Consider the following 21699-nt stretch of genomic DNA (forward strand, 5'->3'; position numbering starts at 1 on the left):
CAGAGGGTAGGTAGACACACACACAAACACAGAAATATACCTGTAGTGTAAAAGAAAGACTTTCCAAACAAATGACCCACACTTTAAATTAAAATACCTGTTCCTCCAGGCATTTGACCCTCTGGCGATGGGCCTTCTCCCTGGTCTCCAAAGCCCTCTCCACTTGGAGCTGACTGCCTCTCAGACGATCTGTCTCTAAATCCAACTCCTGGTGATGGTGGGCTGTCACCTCCAGGAGGCGCTGTGCATGAGAGTGCTCTAACTGGGAGATTTGGGCCTGAAGACAGTTCACATGAGTTTATATAATTGAAGATAGACTATAAGTAAAATAGAAGGTCAGGATTCTGTTGCTATAATTTTTTTTGGGTCATGACCCCTGGCTCACAGGGGTTCTTAGTTCTCTAAAATTAAATGACATTCTAACAGTAGCATCTTCCCTTTGAGAAAAATGATTGATGCTATGGCTGTTTAAATGAGACATATCAGTGCTTACAAAGAGGGAAGGGACTGGCTGTCATTTTTTAGCTTCCTGTGTGCATTTGCTGAATGACTTTATGATATCTGATGTGGAGCTGTTTGCATTCACAGTAATCTGAAACTTTTGACACACTGATGGTTTTGACTGGCATAGCTTGGCAAAGCCCTGTCGCTGCAGTGTGACCCCTGTCCCATCCCTGGCTCTCATCCAGCAGCCTCTCACCTGCACAGCCTGAACCTCGTCCTGCTTTTCAGTCAGCTCCTGCTCCAGGCTGCGGACTGCCTGCTCCAACTGCTCCTTCTCTCTGGCTGCCGCCACCGCCTCCTCCTCCCTCCTCAGCCTCTCCATCTCCACCTGACACCGACAACACGAGGGTGACATAATGTGAACGACTTTACCATGATTGTTCTGCACTCTTGTGCCTTCCTGTAATGCGTGTAGCAGAAGCCAGGCACAGAGCCTCTCAGTTCTCACAGTCCACCTACATGTTTCATCATCTCAAGATCGCTTTGTACAATGTGTGACAAGGAGATGAATATGTGGAAAATGGAACAAACAATATGATGCAAAAGACAAACTACAGCATAATGAAGCAGCAAATTATTCAAATCATCTCCTCCTGCATGGATTAATGTGACTGCAACATTAATGTGCCTTAATGCTTCGGCAATTTCACATCTTCACTCGGTCCAGAATGTGGCAGCAAGGCTTCTGACCAACACTAAACGTGTATTACTTCAGTCCTGGCTTCTATATGTACATGGGCTTCCAGCAGTTTTAGAATTGACTTTAAGATGCTTTTAATTACATTTTAAAGCCCTTTGTGGTTTGGCTCCCTTATATATTTCAAATCTTTTACCTCATATTCAGCACCAAGACTTTTCAGGTCTTCTGACCAAAAGCTGTTTAATGTTCTGGGGTCCAACAAAGGGGGGCTTGTGCCTTCACTGTTCTAGCTGTAACATTATGATGCTACTTCTCATCGACAGTAGCAGAGCAGCTGTTACATCATTATTTTTTATAAAACTATATATATACTATATACTTTTACTTATACATGGTCTGATATAAAGTACCATAAGAACACTGCAGCAAATCTTTAATAATAAAAATTGTGATTTTGTTTTACATTATTTGTATTTTATAGTTATCTGTTTGTATTTGTAACTGTGATTTAGAGTTCCAACAAAATAAGACAAGTTTAGTTGATCTAATCAAAAAGATTAAGGATAAAGGAAGGAGTTTAATATTTTGGGAAATATGTTAGCTGTTATGTTTCTACTCTTTATGCTAAGCTAAGCTAACCTGCTGCTGGCAGTAGCTTTATATTAACCATACAGACCTGAGGGTGGTATCGATCTTCTCATATAACTCTCGGAAAGAAAGAGAATAAACTGCAATATGTCAAACTATTCCTAAAATCTGGTGCAGCACACAGGTCAGCTCACCTTTTCCAGTGTCCTTCTGAGTGCTGACTTGTCTTTACCAAGGCGTGTCAGCACCCTCTCCATCTCTGCTCTGTCACTCTGTAGCTTATGCAAAGAGGTCTGAAGATTGGTGACCTTGTCCTGGAGTTCCTCCTTCTCTCGCTGCAGCTGCTGGGAACTCCCCTGGGCCTGCAGTTCAGCTTCCTGCTGTTGCCTCAGGCTCTGGGAGACAGTCAATCATTGACACATCAGAATGGTGTCTCAACCTTTGCACCTTTATTTGACCTTTAACCTCAGTGTGACTCACCTCCTTCAGTGTCCTGTTATGTTTCTCCAGCTCAGAATCTTTAAGCTCTAAGTCCTCTTGGGCCCTTTGAAGGTTCTGGATCTGCTCTGTAAGTTTGTGATTCAGCCTCTTACTCTCTGAAAGGGCATCTCGTGTTTTATCCAGACGCTCCTATAGTCGCACACACGTTGATAGTATACAATGAGCCACTCAGCTTCATCAAAACACGATTTTGCACTTATGCTGACCCCGTATTTCTCACCTCCCTTTATATCCTGTCTATTTTACGGTTCTTGACATACTGTTGAAAGTTGCAGGCAAGAGTCTGTTTTTTTCTCTTGCTTTTTACTGCAATGACCTGACAGCTTTTGAGCAAATCAAGAGATTTATACCGAGCATGTCATGTTTTTGTTTGCTCAGTATCTTTAAAGTGCAGTCCCAAACTAAGACCGGAAAGCTCTCCTGAGAAGCTCTTTGGAGAATTAATGAGCTTGCCTGAGCATTTTATTGCTTAGTCTTTGAGGTCCTTCAGGAAAACCACAGCAGCAAATGTAAATAAAAAATGCTCAGTCTGGAGCTGAGAAGGTTACATAACTGCACTGTAAATCAAAGCACAGCGATGGAAGTGTGGCTATTTGTTTTATTTTGAAGTTTCAATCAAATATTCTTGTGTTGGAAAAGGAGAGAAGCTTAGAAATGAAAAATTCACAGTGCATATGATTTGTTTTATGTTCCAGAAATGAGTAAATGTTCTGTCTTGTTCTACATTGTGGATCATGAGGTGATACACTGTACCTGCAGCAGTCTTCGGTCCTGCTCACTGGCCGTCAGAGCCCTCTGCAACTGTGTGACCTGCTCCTGCAGGGCTCCACTGCTGCTCCTGTTGTCACTGAGGGTGTTTGACAACTTGTGGATCTGCTCTCTCAGCTGGCTCTCGTGCTGCTCAGCTCGAGCCAGTGTCGTGGCCAACCTCTCCTCGTTGACCCTCAGCGCTGCACACCGGTCCTCGCTCTCACCTAGCTTCCGCCTCAGTTCTGTCAGTCTTTCCTGCAGTGCTCCTGCTTCTGCATCCAGCTCTGCTGCCCTGAGCTGGGCCCTTTGTAGCTCACCTTCAAGGGTACGCTGGGAGAGCTCTAGGCGGCTCGCCCTGTTCTCTGCTGCTTCCAGACACTCCTTCAGCTTCCGTTGTTCTACATTTGCACGGGATTCTAAGCCGTGCAAGAGCTCCAACTTGTCCTGTGGAGGAATTAGCACAGGAGGTGTGACTGAAGATGCTGTATACTGTTTTAGTTACTATATATCTCTTTGCCTGTTACGTACTTGCAGTGCCCTGGACTCTGCTTCAGCCTCTTGCAGACTCGTCCTGCATTTAGCTACCTCCTCCTCAAGGTTTCTCTTCTCCCTCTCTGTACGACGGGCTACTTCTTCCTGCTGTGAAAGGGACGAATGCGCCTCGTGCAATCGTTCTTCCATGGCTCTTTTTCCTGGAAGAGTTATGTTAAATATGCTGCAGGTCTAAACATAATTAATAACTGTTATTTACTGTTTTTGAAGGATCCACCTACCCAGCTCTGATTGCTTCAAGGACTTCTGTAGTTGTAGCAGGTGGGTGGCTGTCTTGTCCTGGCTGCTCTGGAGCTCTGTCACCTGCTGAGTTAGACTAACTATCTGAGCTTTGGCTTCATCCTGAAGGAAAAAGATTATGAGATGGTAACAATTCTGCTAAAATAAAAAATAAAAAATGTAATAAGGGAATTCAATTTAAGATTGTTGAACTGATCTGGTGGTCTGAAAAGCAAGACAAACTTTATGTCAACAATCCCCCTCACTCAGAATTTGAGGTTTATATATACCGGTTGTTCAAAGTGGCAATGAACTATGAGTACTACTATGAGTGGCAGATTGTGAGCATTTGGATGCTTGCTTCTTATTTAATTATCAAGAAGCACTGGAAAACACACAACATGCAAGAATTGCCACATTGTTGCCAAGTAGGAGTTAATCACATTAGGATTCCAACCCTGGATCTTTTTATCCGCAGAGAGGATGGCTTACTGACTGAGAAGAAGAAGACGAATCTTAAAAAAAACAACAGGGTTCCAGTGGCTTCACTGCTTGGACCCCTAAATATACCCTGTCTCTTTGTGTGTCCCTGAATTCCTGCTGGAATTCACGTAGGGCTGTGTGCACTGAGTCCACGTCCAGCTCTTCATCGTCACCTCGAGACAACACAGATCCGTCTGTCACACTGTCTCCCCCTAATCAGGGAACACACTCATTAATAGCAAAAAATGGCACTATGACACCCCATTATGAAAGCACATGGCCATACCTTTTACTTGCAGGTGGTTTCTCCAGGGAGAGGGAGAGCGTCTACGGGACCCAGGTGTGCCTGAAAGCCTTGTACAGCAGGTGCCAACAGTGCGGCGGAGAGCTGAATACAACCCCGCCAACTTGAGCTCTAAGTCCCTGCGTTTGGCATCGGCCAGGCCCAGCTGCTCTTCCAGGCCCTGAACCTTGCTTTCAGCGAGGCCAACCTGCACAGAGAGTTCCTTCACCTGGATCCTGGCGTCTTCTAGTGCTTCCCCCAGCTGGTCAGCTGTGTCTCTGTGCCTCTCCTCACACAGCTGCTGATAAGCCTCTCTTTCCTGCAGCAGCTCTCGGTTCTGATGCTCCGCTGTCTCCAGTTCCACTACACGGCGCTGCAGACCTGCAACCTAGGCACAAGAAAAAGTTATGCATGTCATAAGTAGTAAACAGGCCATAACTAGGGGCTACAGTTTTTTTTGTACAGGTAAAAATATAAATACAACCAGACTATCAAATCCCAGGAGTTCTAACTACAGTAGTGAAAAGAAGTGATCAACAACACTGCAGTGTAATTTCTGAAGAAACATGCCCTAAGCATTATATAATGACACTTGAATGTGTAAATAATAGGGACATGGTTTCTATAAATGGTTCATGTTCTTTGAGATGACAAGTTTGTCACGTTCATTGATAGGGTTTCAGAAAATATCTTCTAAACTGTATCCTAAGAGGTTAAAAGGTATTAAGAATCATCGATGAGGCATAGAACATACTACAATTGTGACCTTCCTGACCCCTTTATAGCATAGCTTCTCAACCTAGACAATGTCAAAGGATATTTCAAAGACTGGTGTTTAGATATTCGTTGTATTTTTGAAAAAAGAGACATTAATCAGGCTCCAAATATATCATAATATTAATAATAATAAACCCCTTTCCAGTTGCCTTCTTGCTCTTGGAAATTGATGTGCCATACATTCACTTGACACTCTCTATTGCAGTCATAAGAATTTGGTAACCCTAAAAATGGGGTTAAAAACCCTATTTCATAGAATACCAAGCCTAATTTTCCCTTACATTTTGCTTCACTGTTATTCGAAACACATTCTGACATCTGAGTTTTTTTAATTTCTGGTACCAATGAAATAGAGTTTCTTTAATAAAGTATTGTTCAATCATATTCAGATTTTGAAGTAAAACTCCAGACAGCCCATTTCTGTTACAGTAGAATATACAGTGTTATGGTTCACATTCTCTGTCTCTGCATTAGTACAGCATGTATTCTTCAAGTATGTATGCAAAGGTGGAATGTTTGCTCTAACATGTTGTTAACAGACTAAGTCCCGGAAGCCTTCTACCTCATTCAGCGCTGCTTCTCTGCCAGCCTCGCACTCCAGCACTCTCTGCTTGAGAGTGAAAGCCTCGCGACATGCCTCCTCCTCCTTCTGCTCCTCCTGACATACCCGGGCTTGCAGCTCTCGCAGCTCCTGTTTCTGCCGGCCGTTCTCGCCTTCGAGGACCTTTACCTGCTCATGTTAACATAGCACATATTACTTGAAGGTAATGCTTTATTTAAAATAAATCAGATGGAAAGCAGTTAACTCAATAATCTCTCACCTGTCTGCGCAGCTCCTGTAGCTCTCTGCGTGCCTGCAGGCGAGACTTCTCCAGCTCTCTCATACTGCTCCGTCGAGTGGTTGCCTCCTGGTGCATCGAGCTCTTACAATCCTCTAAGACGGCCACTTTCTGCTCCCTCTCCTCCACAGCTCGCCTCAAGCTTGTCAAGATATGTTTAAAGTTAACAAGACAGAAAACATGAATAATACCCATTGCTGCTAAAAGATCACAACTGAAGTCACGGAAAACCTGCAGTTCCATGTGACAGCTGTACCTGCTGTTGTCACTCTCTGCTCTTTTGACGAAAGCTCTTAGTTCCTGGTTAGAGGCTTGGATGGCCTCTTTCTCTTTGGTCTCATCACCCAAGAGCCTTCTCAGGTCCAGAGATTCTTTTCTTTGCTTGTCCCGATCCTGGGCACACTCCTGGAGCTCTCTGTGAGCCTCAATCAGCTCCCTTTGCACTTTAATAAGTCCATCCTCTGCCTCCTGCAGCTGCCGACGAAGGCCTTCTAACTTCATGTCCACATTATGGTGAATGAAAGAAATGGTACATCAAATAGGGTAAATTAGGAGGTCTTATAGATAAAGACTTAACCTCTTATTCATAAGGTTAATATAAATAAAAGATAAACTCCCAATTTTTTTCTTGTTCCTGGTTTCTTGATTGGTTGTCAACCCAATCTAGAATTTATTTGGTGATATAAGTTTCAAAGGACTTACAAAAGACAAATCTGCCTTCAACTGCTTTAAAAACTTGTCTCAATATAAATGGTTTTCAGTATAAATTCAATAACCCAACACACACAGAATCCTATATATTCTCAAAACTCATCAAAAACATCTATTAGGATGTTACCTACAGTACATCAAAAGCTAAAACATGTACATAATCATTCAAATCAAATAGGAAAACTCCTTCAGCATACAAGTCCATACATACAGTATTTCTTCATAAAGTAATACTGACTTTGGATCAGATAATGCATTAGGGCTTTAATGTTTGAAAGCTAAGCCTTAACATCTCCTATTTTAAGTGGTATGTGTACACTCTCAAGATACTGTATGACCTATATTCTGTTTTACTGCAACATGTGTGTAGTGAGAGAAATAGGGAGGACAGAGCTTATCTGGGCATGGATATGAGCCAGTTGGGCCTGTAGCCAGGTGCTGTCTCTCCCCATCTCCTTACTGTGGCTTGCAGTGTAAAGGATCCACAGAGAGCAACATGATAAACAGCAGCCAGCCCCCCCAGAGGTGGTGGGAGAGGAGGGGGGGACGAGGAGCAGAATGAGGAGGAGGAGTGTTATGCTCAGAGGCCACACAAGATGGTTCTTTCTCATAAACTCTAATGTGAGAAAAAACAAGCCCTTGCTGATCTGGCCAATTATACTTTATTTTATCAGATTTTTTTGGGGGGGGGGTGGGTGATGGAAGAGAGGGGCAGAGAATATGAGGGCAGCAGTGTTGTGTTATGTGGATGGGAGAGGGGGACCTGGAGTCCCAGTGGAGCCAGCCTCTCGCTGCTGCTAGGGAAAAAATAAACACTCCCCCACTGGCTTATTTACACAAGGGGCTAACTCAAACTTTGATTTCATATTATGGTACCAGGGACCGTATCCTCCCCCCATCTCTTTCTCCCTCTCTCCCCTTGCTTTCTTCCCCTTTCATGCTCACTAGATCTCTGTCACACACTCTCACTCCTGCTTTGTCACTGGCTGACATGAGAATCCTGAGATGGGATGAGTGAAAATAATCAAACAAGGAAACGAGCAGGGGTGGCGGCCAAATATGACAGTGTCGCTGAGGCTTGACTTGATATATGGTAGGGAGGGCTGTCCAAACCTCAAAACTCTTTCTGCTCTGGCTCCACACAGCCTCATTCACTATACTTTGACAAGACTAAGGAGACAGAGGGAAGACAGGATGATCCTCATTTTGCTTTTTTATTGAAACCAAAAAGTCCCACACATAAACAATCCCCTTTTCCAGGGAAACCAAGCTTTTAAACCAAGGCATGGTGAGGCCCTTACAACTCTGCAGTTACATCTTAATGAGGTGACTGTGAGCTTGTTATTTCACTAAAACGCCCATCGACCCCGTGCCTGGAATCCTGACCTCAAGCAACCCCAAGAGATGAGATTTACGGCTCTCATTTGGCTCGGAGAGGTATGTCACTGGGCCAGAATTATAGTCTCTAATTGCGTTTTTATGTTTATATTAAGGTCAATGGAACTAAATTTTCCTCCAGTGAAGCTGACAGGAAAAAAAAGACTCAGAGAGCGAGTGCTGAGCGGGAGTCTTTAAGAGTGGACACCACCTCTTCTTGTAGGATTTGGCCCTGCGCGCTCTGCACCTGATGGCACCCTGATGCTAGTAAAGCTCTGTGGCATTGGCCAACGTCAACAGCGGCCTATGGTAAATGGCTCTCCCTCACACTAGGACTAATTGGTGCAAACTCCCCCTCACACTAGAGGCAGATCCGTGGTCTCCCATCCTATGCCAAGCCAAACAGGCCTGTAATTTCCTATCCATTTCTATGATCCTACTGTACAAACCACCTCTGGTGACATCCACCCTATATATTCTATGATTTGTTTATATTTCCCTGTCCATGTCTATATCCTAACATTGACTTAAGCTTGACATTAGTCCTGTATGAGTCATCATAGCAACAGATATTATTATTCAGTGGTAGCACTGAGAGAGAGAGACAAGCATGGTTTTTATGTTAAAAAAAGGCAGAAAAAAAAAAGTTTTTTTCTTACCTCCTGTTGTGTGTGTTCTCTCTGTTGGTTCAACTCTCTGACCTGCTCCGTTAGACTCTTCTTGATATTGTCATGGGAGTTCAAGGACTCTTCAAATTGAGCCTGCAAGTCTTTCAGCTCAGACTGAAGGACAGCCCTTGCATTCTGGAACACAGAGTTAAATGTAAAGAACAAGAAAAGGGACCAGAGCTTATCTGACCCAACCATACAGTGTTTTACCTTATCCTGCTCCTGTTTGCTAAGTGCCTCTCTCTGCATGCGCTCAAGCTCCATGCCTGCAGTGGCCAAGTCCTGCTGCATGGTGGCTAGCTTCTCCGTAAGGGCCACCTTCTCCGCCTCCTTCTGGGATAAAGCCTGGTCACAACAGACTGAGAGGTCAGGGTCATTTAAATATCGCTTACAAAAGATTTGGCTGCGAGGGCATACAGAAAATATTGTGCTTAGATAAACTTCCACTGAGGGACAACGAATGGACCTAGCACCTTGCATGAGGATACTGACAGGAGATATGGCTTTTAATGGACACACACTGTTAACTGACAGATCTGAGGATGGGAACATTTTAAGGTTCATAAATAATCTAAAAAACCATAACAAACTTATACCAGCTTACACACCTGCTGCTTTTCACTCTCAGCCTGCAGGAGGCTATGGTTGAAGTCCTGCTGCAGCCTTGTCAGCTCCTCTTGCACCTGCTGCAGCTCCTTCTGGCTTTGCACACGCAGCTCCTCACACTGTCTGCGCAGCTGCTCCTCAGACTGCTCCCGCTGAACCATCAGGTCTGCATACTGCTGCTCCTGGCAACCACAAAACACACACACTCCTGATTAGTTAACAGATCATCCAATTTTAAATTTGTCCAGCCAACATAACTACACAAGTCTTACTGTACCTTTTGTCGGCGTTCAGCTTCAAGCTGCTCTCTGTGAATTCGCGCTTTGCTGTTCAGGGTCAGCAGGGCATTCCTCTCTACCTGGGCCAGCTTCTCCTCCAACTGACTCCGCTCTCGCTCAGCTAGTGCAGACTGGCGCTCAGCATCCACACGCATCCGAGCACCATCACCTGGACAGATGCATGCAATCTCTATCAGAATTCCACTCATATATTAGTCAGATCAGGATCAGCAAGATTTTATTTACAATTACAGGGGATACTCATGCATGTCTTTATGTGGAACATGCTAGCCTAACACCACTTATCTGATCCATGTGTGTTTGTGCGGAGTGGTGGGACCCTGGTCAGCTGAGAAAGCAGCTCCAGTGATCCTGCAGCCCAGCTGTTGCAGAGCTCACAGCTGAAATATGGATCTCTAGTGGGCTGTTGGAAAGGCTTCATGGCCAGGGGGCTTGGCACAGAGGACAGTGGGGTCTCTGAGGGAGGGGGCTACTCACGCGTCAAGGCCTCGTTAGCCAGGAGCAAGCTGCGCCTCTCCCCCGCCATCCTGGTGCACTCGGCCTCCAGAGACGAGGCAAGCTCCTGGCTCTCAAACAGAGCCGTCTCCAGGGACTCCTTCTCTGCTCTGGAACACAGCGGTAAAGTGGTTGGGGCTCTGAAAAAAGACCTCCGAACTACTAGGTGTAGAAGGTCATAAAATCCAATGATCCATCATGAGCAAAGTTTCCAAATAAAACCATGTTACTTAAAGACTCTTATTACATGTGACTGGCTGCGCTTTAGAAAGTAAAATTTGCTTAAAAAGTTAAAATGACCTTAAATACACATTGGCAGTTGGCCTGACACACACACACACACACACACACTGGGTTGTTTATGATGCCTTTGAGGAGACTGACTTACATTCATTCCTTACACTCTTAACCTAACCATAACCGATACGTCCCTAAACCCAACCGTGACCCTGACCTTAACCGATGAAGAGAGAAACAATTTTACTGTAGCTTGTGCTGAATGCAACTCCAAAAAAACAAACTGGGAAAACTGGTTTTAAAACTAAAATTGGTCCCAAAACATTTTAGAGGTCAAACCACACAAACAAACACACACACACACACACACACACATGCACAAACACACTCAGACCTAAGTGCAACCAACTCCTGCGTGAGACCACAGGCGTTTCGGTCAGCGGAGTTTAGCTTGACGTCCAGAGCAGCCTTGTCCTTGGCCAGCTCCTCCCTGTCATGGGTAGCTCTCTTTAGGGCTGTGGTCTGTGTCTCAAGCTCCTTCCTGCACGCACAAAGCTCCTCTGACACAGTCTGCATCTGCCTGTTGACCTGGAGACCGACATACACAAATAAAAAAATACCATCAAGCAATTAATTTATTCTTGTTGCTTCAATTCTTGCAGGCAAAAAAGGACTATATGCTAAATCATCATATGCATTCAAACTACAACATACACACTTCATAGCTGTATTGTCATAACTGTGGAACACATTTTTCATGAGTAGGAGTATGTGCAGCAGAAGGAACTCCTATATTAACAGTTACGTTATGGTTGGTAATGTGTATCTGTTGGATTGAGAATGAACCCAACCTCTACACTTAATGCAGTCACATTTCCTGAACTAATATTGAACTCTCAGTACCCCTTTTTTTGCTGTTATGAAGCATAAATTAAACAAACTTTAAGTGATTCATGACAGTGTATAGTAACTGCAAGGCCATAACAAATGCACCGCCTGAAGCAAAACAAAAATGATTAGTGGGGTTATGATTTTTTTCCAGTTACTACTTAAATCACTGTGACACACCACAGGACCTCTATCTAGCAACAAAAATAATGAACTGGGAACATGTGCAGTTGATGTAGAATTTTATTCAGCATTTATTAAACTCCAACAACAGATTGTTGTATGAAAGTACTGAGGAGAGGATTGTCCTGGGATTCATCTTTCACTGTAGAAATGCACTGAATTCAGCAGCCAATTTAAAATGGAAATTACACTTAAATCCAAACATAGGTTTGCACATGTGAAACATTATTTGAGGCATTCACGATCAACTGGAGTCATTTTACGTAATATCTCAAAATTTTGTGAAATACATATATTTGGTTTCTCACTACTTTCATGTCTGTACACTAAATATAAAGCCAGGGCCAGCAGGCGATTAGCTTAGCTTAGCATTAAGACTAGAAGCAAGCAGAAAAAAATTAGCCTGGCTCTGCCCAAAGGCAAATCAGCCTATCAGCATGTTATATCTTATTTGTTTACAGAAATCAACGTGTAAAAACAACATGTTGCAGTTTAATGATGGGTTACGTGTACAACCAATTTTTTGCCGTGGCCAGTAACTTTCTGATGTCTCCACTGCTTGCCTGGCAACCTCCCCATCACAATAGGACTCTACCGGCTTAGCCAAGAAATAATTCCAGCACGTAAACCCCTCATAAAACCACAGCCTCATCTTTACGTTACTGTTTGTGTACAAATTAAACAAACGAGGTATGACGTGTTAATTAGTGAGCTTTAGAGCTGTAGGTAGGCAGATTTAACTAACCAAGCTAAACTTCTGCTTCATATTTAGCTTACAGACATGGAAGTGGTATTAATCTTCTCATCTAACACTGAGTAAGAAAGCTAATGAGCTTATTATTATTACCAAAACATTCAAACTGTTCATGGGTTATTCTCCTGGAGCCAAATAATGATAAAGCTGTATTCTGAAACAGAAATAAATGTTAACTATTGACTTTCGAATCTCAAAATGGTATTTCCCTGATAAACTGTGCCTTCAAGGCTCTAACACACTAGCACACCGTCACACAATGTTTGAGTCTATAACGGGCCCCTGCAACTTCTAATATTTCACTGCAACGGATTGTTTGAAAAGCAACAATCACTGTAATTTGATTTTAAACCAAACTAAAATGAACTCACACTAACTAAATATTAGCACATGATGTCTTTCAGCCTCTCCTTAGGTAAATATTAAAGTGGATGAATTACATCAATGTTATGGATGTGAGTGGTGCCCAATAAGGGGATGAAACATGAGCTTAGCGCGATGGAGGCCACACCACGGCCTGTTTTATACACGGCTGATTTATTTTCACAGATAAGCTATCTAAAAATGTTTGGATGGAATTTGTCAAATTGTTTAGGTTTGTTATATTCTAGCTGAGATCAACACGGATATCCTAGTTTCACATTCAGAACAGATAACAAAATAGGGGAGGATTCCTTTCATTCTTTAGGGTACGAAATAGTGAATTCTGGATCTGCTAAGGGGAGAATGGGAACACTTTAGGTGTTAATTTATTGGGTCTTTCACAAACCCCCACTGGATATTAGATGTCTATCTATTTATCTTTTCCAGTTCACATTTGTTCATGAAGATCCCCTGCTTGTTATTTCCCAAGTTGCTCATAAAACAGAGTGTAGCCCAAACTGCTCTCCATATCCCATTTGACAGAAAAAACCATGGCAGATGTGTCCAGTACCTCCAATACATTTTAATGTGACAACATGCTCCACAAACCTGCTGAAAGCCATTAATAACATCAACACAGTTCTCCCAGGTGGTGGGAGCTGGGAGGATAGAGGCTGAAGTGTGTGAATGGCCAGGGGCCTCTGACCTGGGAGTGCTGCTCCAGGGCCTGAGCGTTTTCCTTCTGCAGCAGGCTCAGCTCAGCTTCTAGCTTCTGGCAGAGATCCTGCAAGTGGCTGTGGGAGCTCTCCAGGGCTTGTTTCTCAGCAAGCAGATTCATCATCTCCTGTTGCACCCGTGCTGTATCCTCCCTGGCCGCTGCCCGCTCTACTTCAGCTTCCCGTCTACGTTCAGCAAGCTCTGCCTTCTCACCTTCTGTCTGGAAGGGGAAACAGAAATATTTCACATCTGTTCTGTTCAACTATGCCTTCCATCAATGTACAGGACAAACTGTACAGCTACTGACCTGCAGCAGAATACGATTGAGGTCCACCTTGTCTTTGGCTAAGCCTTCGCTCAGGGCAGCCATTTTGGCAAGAGAGTCTTTTAGAGCAGCCTCTTGGTTCTGCAGTTTGGTGAGGGCTAACTCATGTGCAGCACTCTGGGACTCCATCTGTTGAGTGAATCACAAATATTAAGAGTATTTAAACCCCCTAGTGAGAATCTAGTAATACAGATCAGGCTACCTGGTGTAGAACAAAGCAGTGTACCTTGCTGAGAGCCAGAGCGAGGCTGGCCTTATCATCCTCCAGCACCTCCTTCTGCAGGGTGATTTGACTCAGAGCCTCCTTTACTGTCACAAGCTCCCTACGCAGATCTGAGTGCTTTATTTCAAGCTCCTCCAGACTCCTCTCGCTGCAACACAAAATGTAACACATACGTGACTCTCTCACGCTGTTTCTTTGTCTCACACACACGCAGATTATTTATATAAACAAAATCCCTTAACAGTAATCCATCTCCACTTTGAAAGATGAAGAAATGTTGGTGCCAAAGGCCAGAACACTAAGGGAGTTACTTTTTTGCTGTATCGCATGTCCTGCTCCAATTCTCAGCTAATCAAATTCTTTTAAGCAAAAGAAAGCCTCAAAAAGAGGAAAAAAATAAGTTTTCTTCTTGCATGAGTGCAGTAATGCGATGTAAATCATTTACATTTTCATCCAAATGTCATCTGGGTGCATTGCCGGCCGGAGAATGACATGTGTTACTGATCTGAACTCTAAACAAACGGAGCTTGAAAACAATCATGGGTGACGGGGTGTGTGTGTTGTGTAACGGTCATTCTGCCTGGCTCATGCTGTACCCTCTTTGGGCCTCAGTGCGCTGGCGTGACAGCTGCATCTCCAGATCCTCCCTCTGCTGCCTCAGGAGGTCCCGCTGTCTCTGGAGCTCCAGCGATGAGCCCCGCAGTACCTCCAGCTCAGCACCCTGGGAGTCCACCTCCTGCTGCACCTCTGACAGCAGCTTCTCCAGGCTGCGTTTCTCGCTGTGAGGCACAGAGGTAGAGAGAGGCAGAGGAAAAGAAAGAGAGAGTATGTTGAGGTCAGTTGCTGCACAATGATTCTACATCATAATTATTAGAACACTTGGTTTTCTTCTTTACTTCTTGTATAATGTTGCATAAATATTGTTTTTGGAGATGTTTAACTACATGTGAATATGTTCTCATAATGATAGTGAAAATTATCTGCCTAATTAAACACAAAACCAAACTATAATATTTGTCATCATCATCATAATCATTATAACATTTGTATTTTTCCAAAAACAACATTTAGTCCTAATGACAATTTCACAAATAACAAAACAAAGTCTAGCAAATATGAAAAAGAATACAGTTTTTTAAATCTACAGTCTTGAAGCATTGACACAGTCCAGGAAACTGATAACTGCAGGATCAGGAAGTACCTGGAGATGAGCTCCAGGGAGCAGTGATATCTGTTGCTGTCTCTGAGGCTTTCCTCCAGAGCTTTTTTAGCCTCCTGACTTTCCCTCCTTACTTCCTGGATCCTCTGCTCCAGCTCTCTCCTCTCAACGTCCCTCTCCTGCAGGTGATCTCGCAGTGTGTCCACTTGCTCCAGAGCGGCATCCAGACGCCCATGCAGGTCCTGTGGTTTGAACACGGGTGCGGTGTTTGTTGTGTGTAGGCAGAGAAACTTGGGTGAAATGTCATTACAAAGTGTTATATATATTATCTCTATAAAACAGTGGTTCCCAACATTTTTTACTTCTGACCTCTTAAAATTAAGCTATATCTACTTGTGACCAGTCGTTAAGGGGTTATGACCTAAGTGTATACATGAGCAGTTCAACCACAGAATGAATTTTCCTTCTCAGATTGTCTCAGCTGTAGGACTTTTAGGTGGAGAGTTGAAAAAACAGTATTTTACAAGAAAAAAGGCAAAAATAGAAAAAATAATAATTTGGAAATGTATATATATATTTTCTTTGGGATCTCTCAGATTTCTTTTGGGACCTCTTGAGCCGTTCCTACCCTCAGATTGGGAACCACTGTCCTAAAACATCTACAAGAAGGAAAGAGCAGTTTTTATTGGACCTGTGTTTGTTTTTGGTGCTTGGAGAGAGCACTCTGCACAGCCATCAGGGTAGTGTTCCTCAGAGGAGACCGGCCATGAAGAGGTGAGGAGGACACACTTTCAGATCCACTGCTATCACCCTCGCTGCCAACCAACTGAACACAGCAGGTATAATGAAGAACGAAAAACATTAAACTTCTTATGTGCTAACCTAATGCATGATGTAGCTCAGTGCGTTTGTTCTGACCTGCTGGATGTGGCATAAAATCTTTTGGAGGGCTTGGATCTCTGTGTGGATGACCTCCATCTCTGCTTTATCCTCTGTTCTCCTTGTCTCCTGAGCAGGAAACCATTATGGTCAGATAAGCAGCACACATAGAGCAAGCCTGACATTCCCCAGATGGCAGCCTTCTAGACAAGGAAGTCGTGGAGTTTATCAAGCCTTAGGTCCAGACTATAGGCAGTTTAGTCCCCTTTACCACCCCTCTATCTGCCACCTCCCAATCATGATTCCCAAGGTCCCACCATCCTGTCCAGACTGATCTGCATGGTGTTGAGGCTGGCATCCTTCTCACTGCTCCTGCTGTGGAGGTACTTCACCCTGTCAGTCAGTTCCAGGATTCTGCATAGATCAAAATGCACATAGAGACGTTGAAGAAACAAGACTGGCATGTCCTCCTCCTCTAGTACACCATCAACACTATCATATTCTCTGCACAGAATCATGGGATTAACAATGACTTTTGATAAGATCAAAAGCCAGCTAAGATCCAGAACACAAAGGCACTGACATTCCTGCAGTGTTCTGACTGAAGTGCACAGGAGATGGTACAAAAGACTTAATTCTTCTGTATTAGAACAAGAAAAATGGCTTGATGGGCAGGATTTTAATGATCAAAGCCTATGTAAAGTTCTGGGGTTCCATCTAAGGGATTAAATTTGGCATTCCTTTCAATCATAGGAAGAATGTAAATTTTGGAATTGATCAAACGATTGTGCTATAGATTACCTCAGGCCAAGAATTTTTGATGCCTTTTTATTCCTGACAGTGCTGGACAGCTAGATCAATCGAGAGACTGTAGAAAAATATGGGTGTAGGGTTTGTGCTGTCAGTCCCAGGTTTAGTTTTAGGGGCCGGTTTGAGCTGAGGTGGGATCAGGAAGAGACAACTTAAGACCTAAAATGTTCTTAATTGAACAATTGAACTTTCATTAGTAGTTATATAGACCCAAAGTCATGGAGAAAAATGCATCAACTGTTGAGAGATAAATTGAGGGTTTTCTTAGTTGCTTCAATGTGTTATCACTGAAACCAGCATCAAATGCAGTTTAAAGCTATGTCTTGTGTCAATTTCAAAAGACATGAAACAAACTCTTTAAGATAAACAGGCCCAGATGGATTTGGAGATGACTTTACCTCGAGTTAAGTTCGACTTTCTCTGCATCCCAGCGACCCTGAAGCTGCATGGCTTCTTTCAACTTGTCTTTCAGCTGCCTCTCCAGTGCTGACGTCTCCACACCACTAGAGGTGCTCTCCTGCGTTACTTTGGCCTCTAAGTTCATGCAGGCAACATGCAGCTGCCGGCTGGCAGAGACACACTCCCCGCGCATATCGGACAGAGTCCTGGTGAACAGAATCACGTGCATTGAGATTTATAGAACGAATATGAAAGATCCAAAAGGGTAAGGAAATATGCTGTTTTCGTTCATACAGTTGTGAGCCATTAGTCTAATTAAAAAACTGCCTGTTTCTATTTGAAAGGGAAGGATGTCTGTAGTGGTTAAGCTCTGGGATCAGGGCTCACTTTGAAGTGTGTTCAGTTTAAGTTACAGTACAGCCTCTGACATGATCACAGCTGTCTATGAGCTGAGCAATCATTATTAAAGCAAATTACTCTTCAATAGTGCTCACAGTGGTTCAACATGATATAAGCCATGTCTTATAGAGCTCAAGCTTTGTCCTGATGGATGATTTCAACAGTGAGGCTAGACACCTTAAGCCATCGGTGCCCCCAGTGAGGAAACAATAAGCAGGGAGACAGGCAACCCTGTTGACCTGTTCCACTTTGATCCTTGGCGGAGAGAGATGGATTGTGGTTGCAGTCGTGAGTGTGAGACACAAGAGAGGTGGGGGTCATGTGGAATCCTGAGTCGCTGGAGGGATTCTGGCAGTGCGCCACACTCACCTGTCAGTGAAAGTCCTTAGCTGGGTGAAAGTGCTCCGCAGGGAAGCGGCCTGGCGCCATAGTGCTCTGACACGAGCCTGTTCGCGGCTCAGCCGGGAGGCGCACGTCTGCAGAGGGAAGCAGACAACAAGGGGACTAGAGACTGGAGGGTGGGTGGCAGGAGTTGCTTACAGCAAATGATGGCACCTCTCATTTTATTGTGATCCCAAACAGATGCAATGCTGGAACTCCTGGGCTCTGGCACACTGGCACACATACAAATAATTGGATTTCCCTGAATCAACAGATGTAGCCCATTTACAGCACAAACGCCAGATTGTTTGCACAAAATTTTCCTCCCCCTCAGCAGTTGGAATGTTTTCACAGGAAACAACAACTCAAAAATCATAGCAGTGAAACGAACAGGGAATGAGAATGAATTGACAAAACTGGCTATGAATGGAATTCCTACCCCATGTGAACTCAACAGGAGTTTAATTGCACAATCTATGTGCAGAAAGGGATAAACTTGAGCTTTCCCTGTTGATTTTCTGACTCATTTTTGTGGTTTTTCTCACCTCTTGCTCTCTGCGCAGACGGGTATCACACAACTCCACGTCTCCACGGGCCTTCCACAAGCTCTCTGTTAGTCCATGGTTGACAGTGCCTGCCTGCTCCAGTTGTTCCCGCAGCATAGAGTTGACTTGGCTGAGGCTGGCACACCTGTAAATAACAAGCGCTGTGACACTGAGAGGACATTTTGGACTTCTCCCCTGACAAACAACTGTCACGACACCCGCCTGTAACCCCTCCACAGCACCCAAACTTCATCACATTCACATGGCCAGCATATCACTCTCACATCTGCAGCTTTTAGATCCACCCTTGCCAACCACACTTACAGGGTGAACATGTGTGACAGTTTTATAACGTCTGTGTCAACTTAGATTTAATATCAACCAGATCTGCTTGTATAGTCATTTACAAAAATGTTTACATCATTCTCACACTAAACACACACCCTGTTACAGTAAAGCACGCCACATTGCTATGTTTGGTTAGGTTTGGTCTGAGAGGAAGCCAAACCCATGTTTGCATGTATGGGATGATATTGTGTAGAAAGGGAGCTAAGACATAGGAAAAGAGGGATCAGTAATTCGCAATAATAAGCAAAAACATATAAATGGATTGGAGACTTAATCTCTACGCTACATTTACATTAAAAAGGGCTTAAGTGGATAGAGCTTGGTAACTCTACAGTGAGTGATATTTTAGTAAAAATTATCAGGTCCTGGCAAAGCTTCTGCCAAGGGCATTTCAAATAAAGTTCCATAACTGCATAAATCATAGGGCATTAAAACCTGGCCTCAGCTGCAGAGGTTGGCTTATACTTAATGTGAAGCATCGTTAAAATACTTTGGAAAAGAGAGCCAATAGTACCACTAATTTTCCCTGACAAACTGGATGCTGAGATTATCTGCCAAGGGCAGGTTCTGCCTTCGCCCTGCAGCAGGGGCAGGGGAAAACAGCAGGAAAGCTCAAGGAAAGGCTGGGAATATCTCTGCTCCACGCATTTCACAGAAATATGTCTGTGTCTCTTGATTTCTGCTTCTGAACAAGAAACAGAGGAAGAAAAACGGGAGCAAATTTCTTACAGGCTTATCCATGAATTTACTGCTCTAAGTCTGCGTCCAAATAGAGACTCCCTGCTGTTGTAGGTTGTCTGATTTCTGGATTCCAAACTTTATGCACTTTAAAACTCCATAATATGTATAACTTACGAGTACAGAAGCCGTACAAGTTTCTGTATTGGACCTGACTACCTGCACTGCATGGTGCCCATCACTCACCTCTTCTGCTCCTCCTCCAGCTGAGCAGACTTATTCTGGATTACCATGTTGAGATCCTGCTCTGCCCGCTGCTGACGCTGGGCTGAATCCAGGTGGGCCTGCAGCTGAACACGCACACCATCACATACACACCACCACTACTGGCATCCTGATAACACTCCAGTATATGCTAGCAGTAGTAATTTGCAGGTACCTAATATGTATAAAGCAACATAATTATTGTGGAAATCTGCTAATCCAAATTCTCGGTGGAGGCCACTCAGCCAAGAATAATATTTGGATGAACTAAATACTTTTGAATAAAATCGTATTCAGGACAAAAAGTCCATGTTTTACTTTTCATTTCCGCATGATTCCTTTGCTGGTTGTTAAAATGCCTTTCATTGCTTGTATAAACAACTGGATTCGAACAAATGAACATAAAGGATAGAATTGTATTGCAACATAATTCTTATGTGGAGATATAATGGTTCATAGTCCTCATGTCTGAACCAATTATAACTACTTAACAAAAAAACACAAGTTCAATCCTTTAACACAATTTAGAATATTTTTGTAAATATTGTAACATACTGTGTTAGGCAATAATGATTAAGATTAATTTTACCACCCTGCCACCATCCTCTTTGTCAGGAGAAAGACTACAAGACTACTATCTATTGGACTACACTACCCCAGCTTATTGAGGGTTTAATGCTAACAGGACAATGCCAGTAGATGGCCTCTAGAGGACCCTAGCAGGCCCTTTAGACTTAAGACTTGAATATTTACAGTATATCTAAGCAACACAGATCCTTGAAGGTGATGCTACAGTCTTGACGTACCAACAATCTCATCTTCTCAGACTCAGAGGTCTTCTCCAGCACCTGCGCTTCCAGTTCCCCACACCTCGTCTTGTACTGTAGAACCTAGTATAAAACAAACAAAAGCTGCACAGTTAAAGCCAAAGGAACTTTTTAACATTTTTTCATGTAACAATTTAAGAATAGTGACCATTTCTGGTCACCTTGGTTTGCAGCTTCTGAACAAGTTGGGCTTGTCTCTGCTGGGCCTCCTGGTAGACCCTCAGTTTTTGCCTGTAAGCTCTCTCCTTGTTCTGCAATTGCAGGGATCCTGGTGATACACTGTCCTGGTCTGAATCCACTGCTGACTGCAGCATCAGCATCTGATCAAGCTGGATGGAGTGGTAACAAATGCGCTTTAACGAGTTTGACAATGTGACAGGATATTGCACATAACAATACACAGTACACATGTTCTCTGCACTGTTATGAGTAAGATACATTTATATAGTCTAATGAGATCCATTGCAACAGGCCTGCACCAAATCTTACAAAGCGTGTATTCTGTTTTCTGTTTTACTGTTTTATTGACATTTTCTGGCTGTTGCTGTACTGGGCTGCATTATTCTGAACCGTATGTCTATCGCACCATCCACAGAGTGAAGGATATGTTTGCATTCAGACGAGTCATTTAGCAGTTTTTAACAGTTCACTGTGGGTTGTGTTTGTGAAAAAAATAAAGTTAATGCATGGGAGCTTTCCATGGGGTATTTGGACAGAGGGGTATAGGTATTCTATGAATGCATGTTCATGCCAAAAAGAACATCTTACAATACAGCACTCTTGAGTGGTAATTACTGTCATCACATGATTTAATGATATCAATACTGATGAGATTACATATGTGCATAGTATGTTCCCCACAAGAACAGAAACCCTGTAATAGTCAACATTTGATTGACTACACCAATCTGGAGACAATCAGTATTAATTCAGTGTGAGGGTTGGACAAACAGTGGCTAGACTTAAATACGGGGTGAGGGGTTATAGTATTACTGTCAGTCTATGGAATGTCCAAGTACAGTATGTTA

General features: G+C 43.4%; 1 protein-coding gene across 4 annotated transcripts in view; it reads right to left on the reverse strand.

Annotated features, from left to right (window-relative positions):
- Positions 1-21699, reverse strand: part of crocc2 (ciliary rootlet coiled-coil, rootletin family member 2) — a 32698-nt gene that overhangs the window by 696 nt on the left and 10303 nt on the right. Inside the window, exons 4-35 of one of the 4 annotated variants that reach the window (XM_051376734.1) lie at positions 20833-21000; positions 20651-20734; positions 19827-19930; positions 18555-18699; positions 17998-18104; positions 17229-17435; positions 16338-16434; positions 16060-16149; positions 15833-15967; positions 15184-15383; positions 14579-14761; positions 13986-14130; positions 13742-13888; positions 13424-13654; positions 10924-11117; positions 10275-10402; positions 9776-9945; positions 9501-9680; positions 9103-9237; positions 8884-9027; positions 6393-6631; positions 6119-6278; positions 5860-6027; positions 4524-4908; positions 4325-4449; positions 3757-3877; positions 3512-3675; positions 2987-3427; positions 2213-2362; positions 1927-2127; positions 701-832; positions 98-277 (exon numbers count right to left, since the gene is read on the reverse strand). In XM_051376734.1, coding sequence (XP_051232694.1) covers positions 98-277; positions 701-832; positions 1927-2127; positions 2213-2362; positions 2987-3427; positions 3512-3675; positions 3757-3877; positions 4325-4449; positions 4524-4908; positions 5860-6027; positions 6119-6278; positions 6393-6631; positions 8884-9027; positions 9103-9237; positions 9501-9680; positions 9776-9945; positions 10275-10402; positions 10924-11117; positions 13424-13654; positions 13742-13888; positions 13986-14130; positions 14579-14761; positions 15184-15383; positions 15833-15967; positions 16060-16149; positions 16338-16434; positions 17229-17435; positions 17998-18104; positions 18555-18699; positions 19827-19930; positions 20651-20734; positions 20833-21000 — 5460 coding nt within the window. Of the gene's footprint in view, positions 1-97; positions 278-700; positions 833-1926; positions 2128-2212; positions 2363-2986; positions 3428-3511; positions 3676-3756; positions 3878-4324; positions 4450-4523; positions 4909-5859; positions 6031-6118; positions 6279-6392; positions 6632-8883; positions 9028-9102; positions 9238-9500; positions 9681-9775; positions 9946-10274; positions 10403-10923; positions 11118-13423; positions 13655-13741; positions 13889-13985; positions 14131-14578; positions 14762-15183; positions 15432-15832; positions 15968-16059; positions 16150-16337; positions 16435-17228; positions 17436-17997; positions 18105-18554; positions 18700-19826; positions 19931-20650; positions 20735-20832; positions 21001-21699 lie in introns of all 4 variants that reach the window. The other 3 variants (XM_051376733.1, XM_051376732.1, XM_051376731.1) reach the window with 3 other exon arrangements.

Source organism: Dicentrarchus labrax, unplaced genomic scaffold (assembly GCF_905237075.1).
Source record: "Dicentrarchus labrax unplaced genomic scaffold, dlabrax2021, whole genome shotgun sequence".
Lineage (NCBI taxonomy): Eukaryota > Metazoa > Chordata > Actinopteri > Moronidae > Dicentrarchus > Dicentrarchus labrax.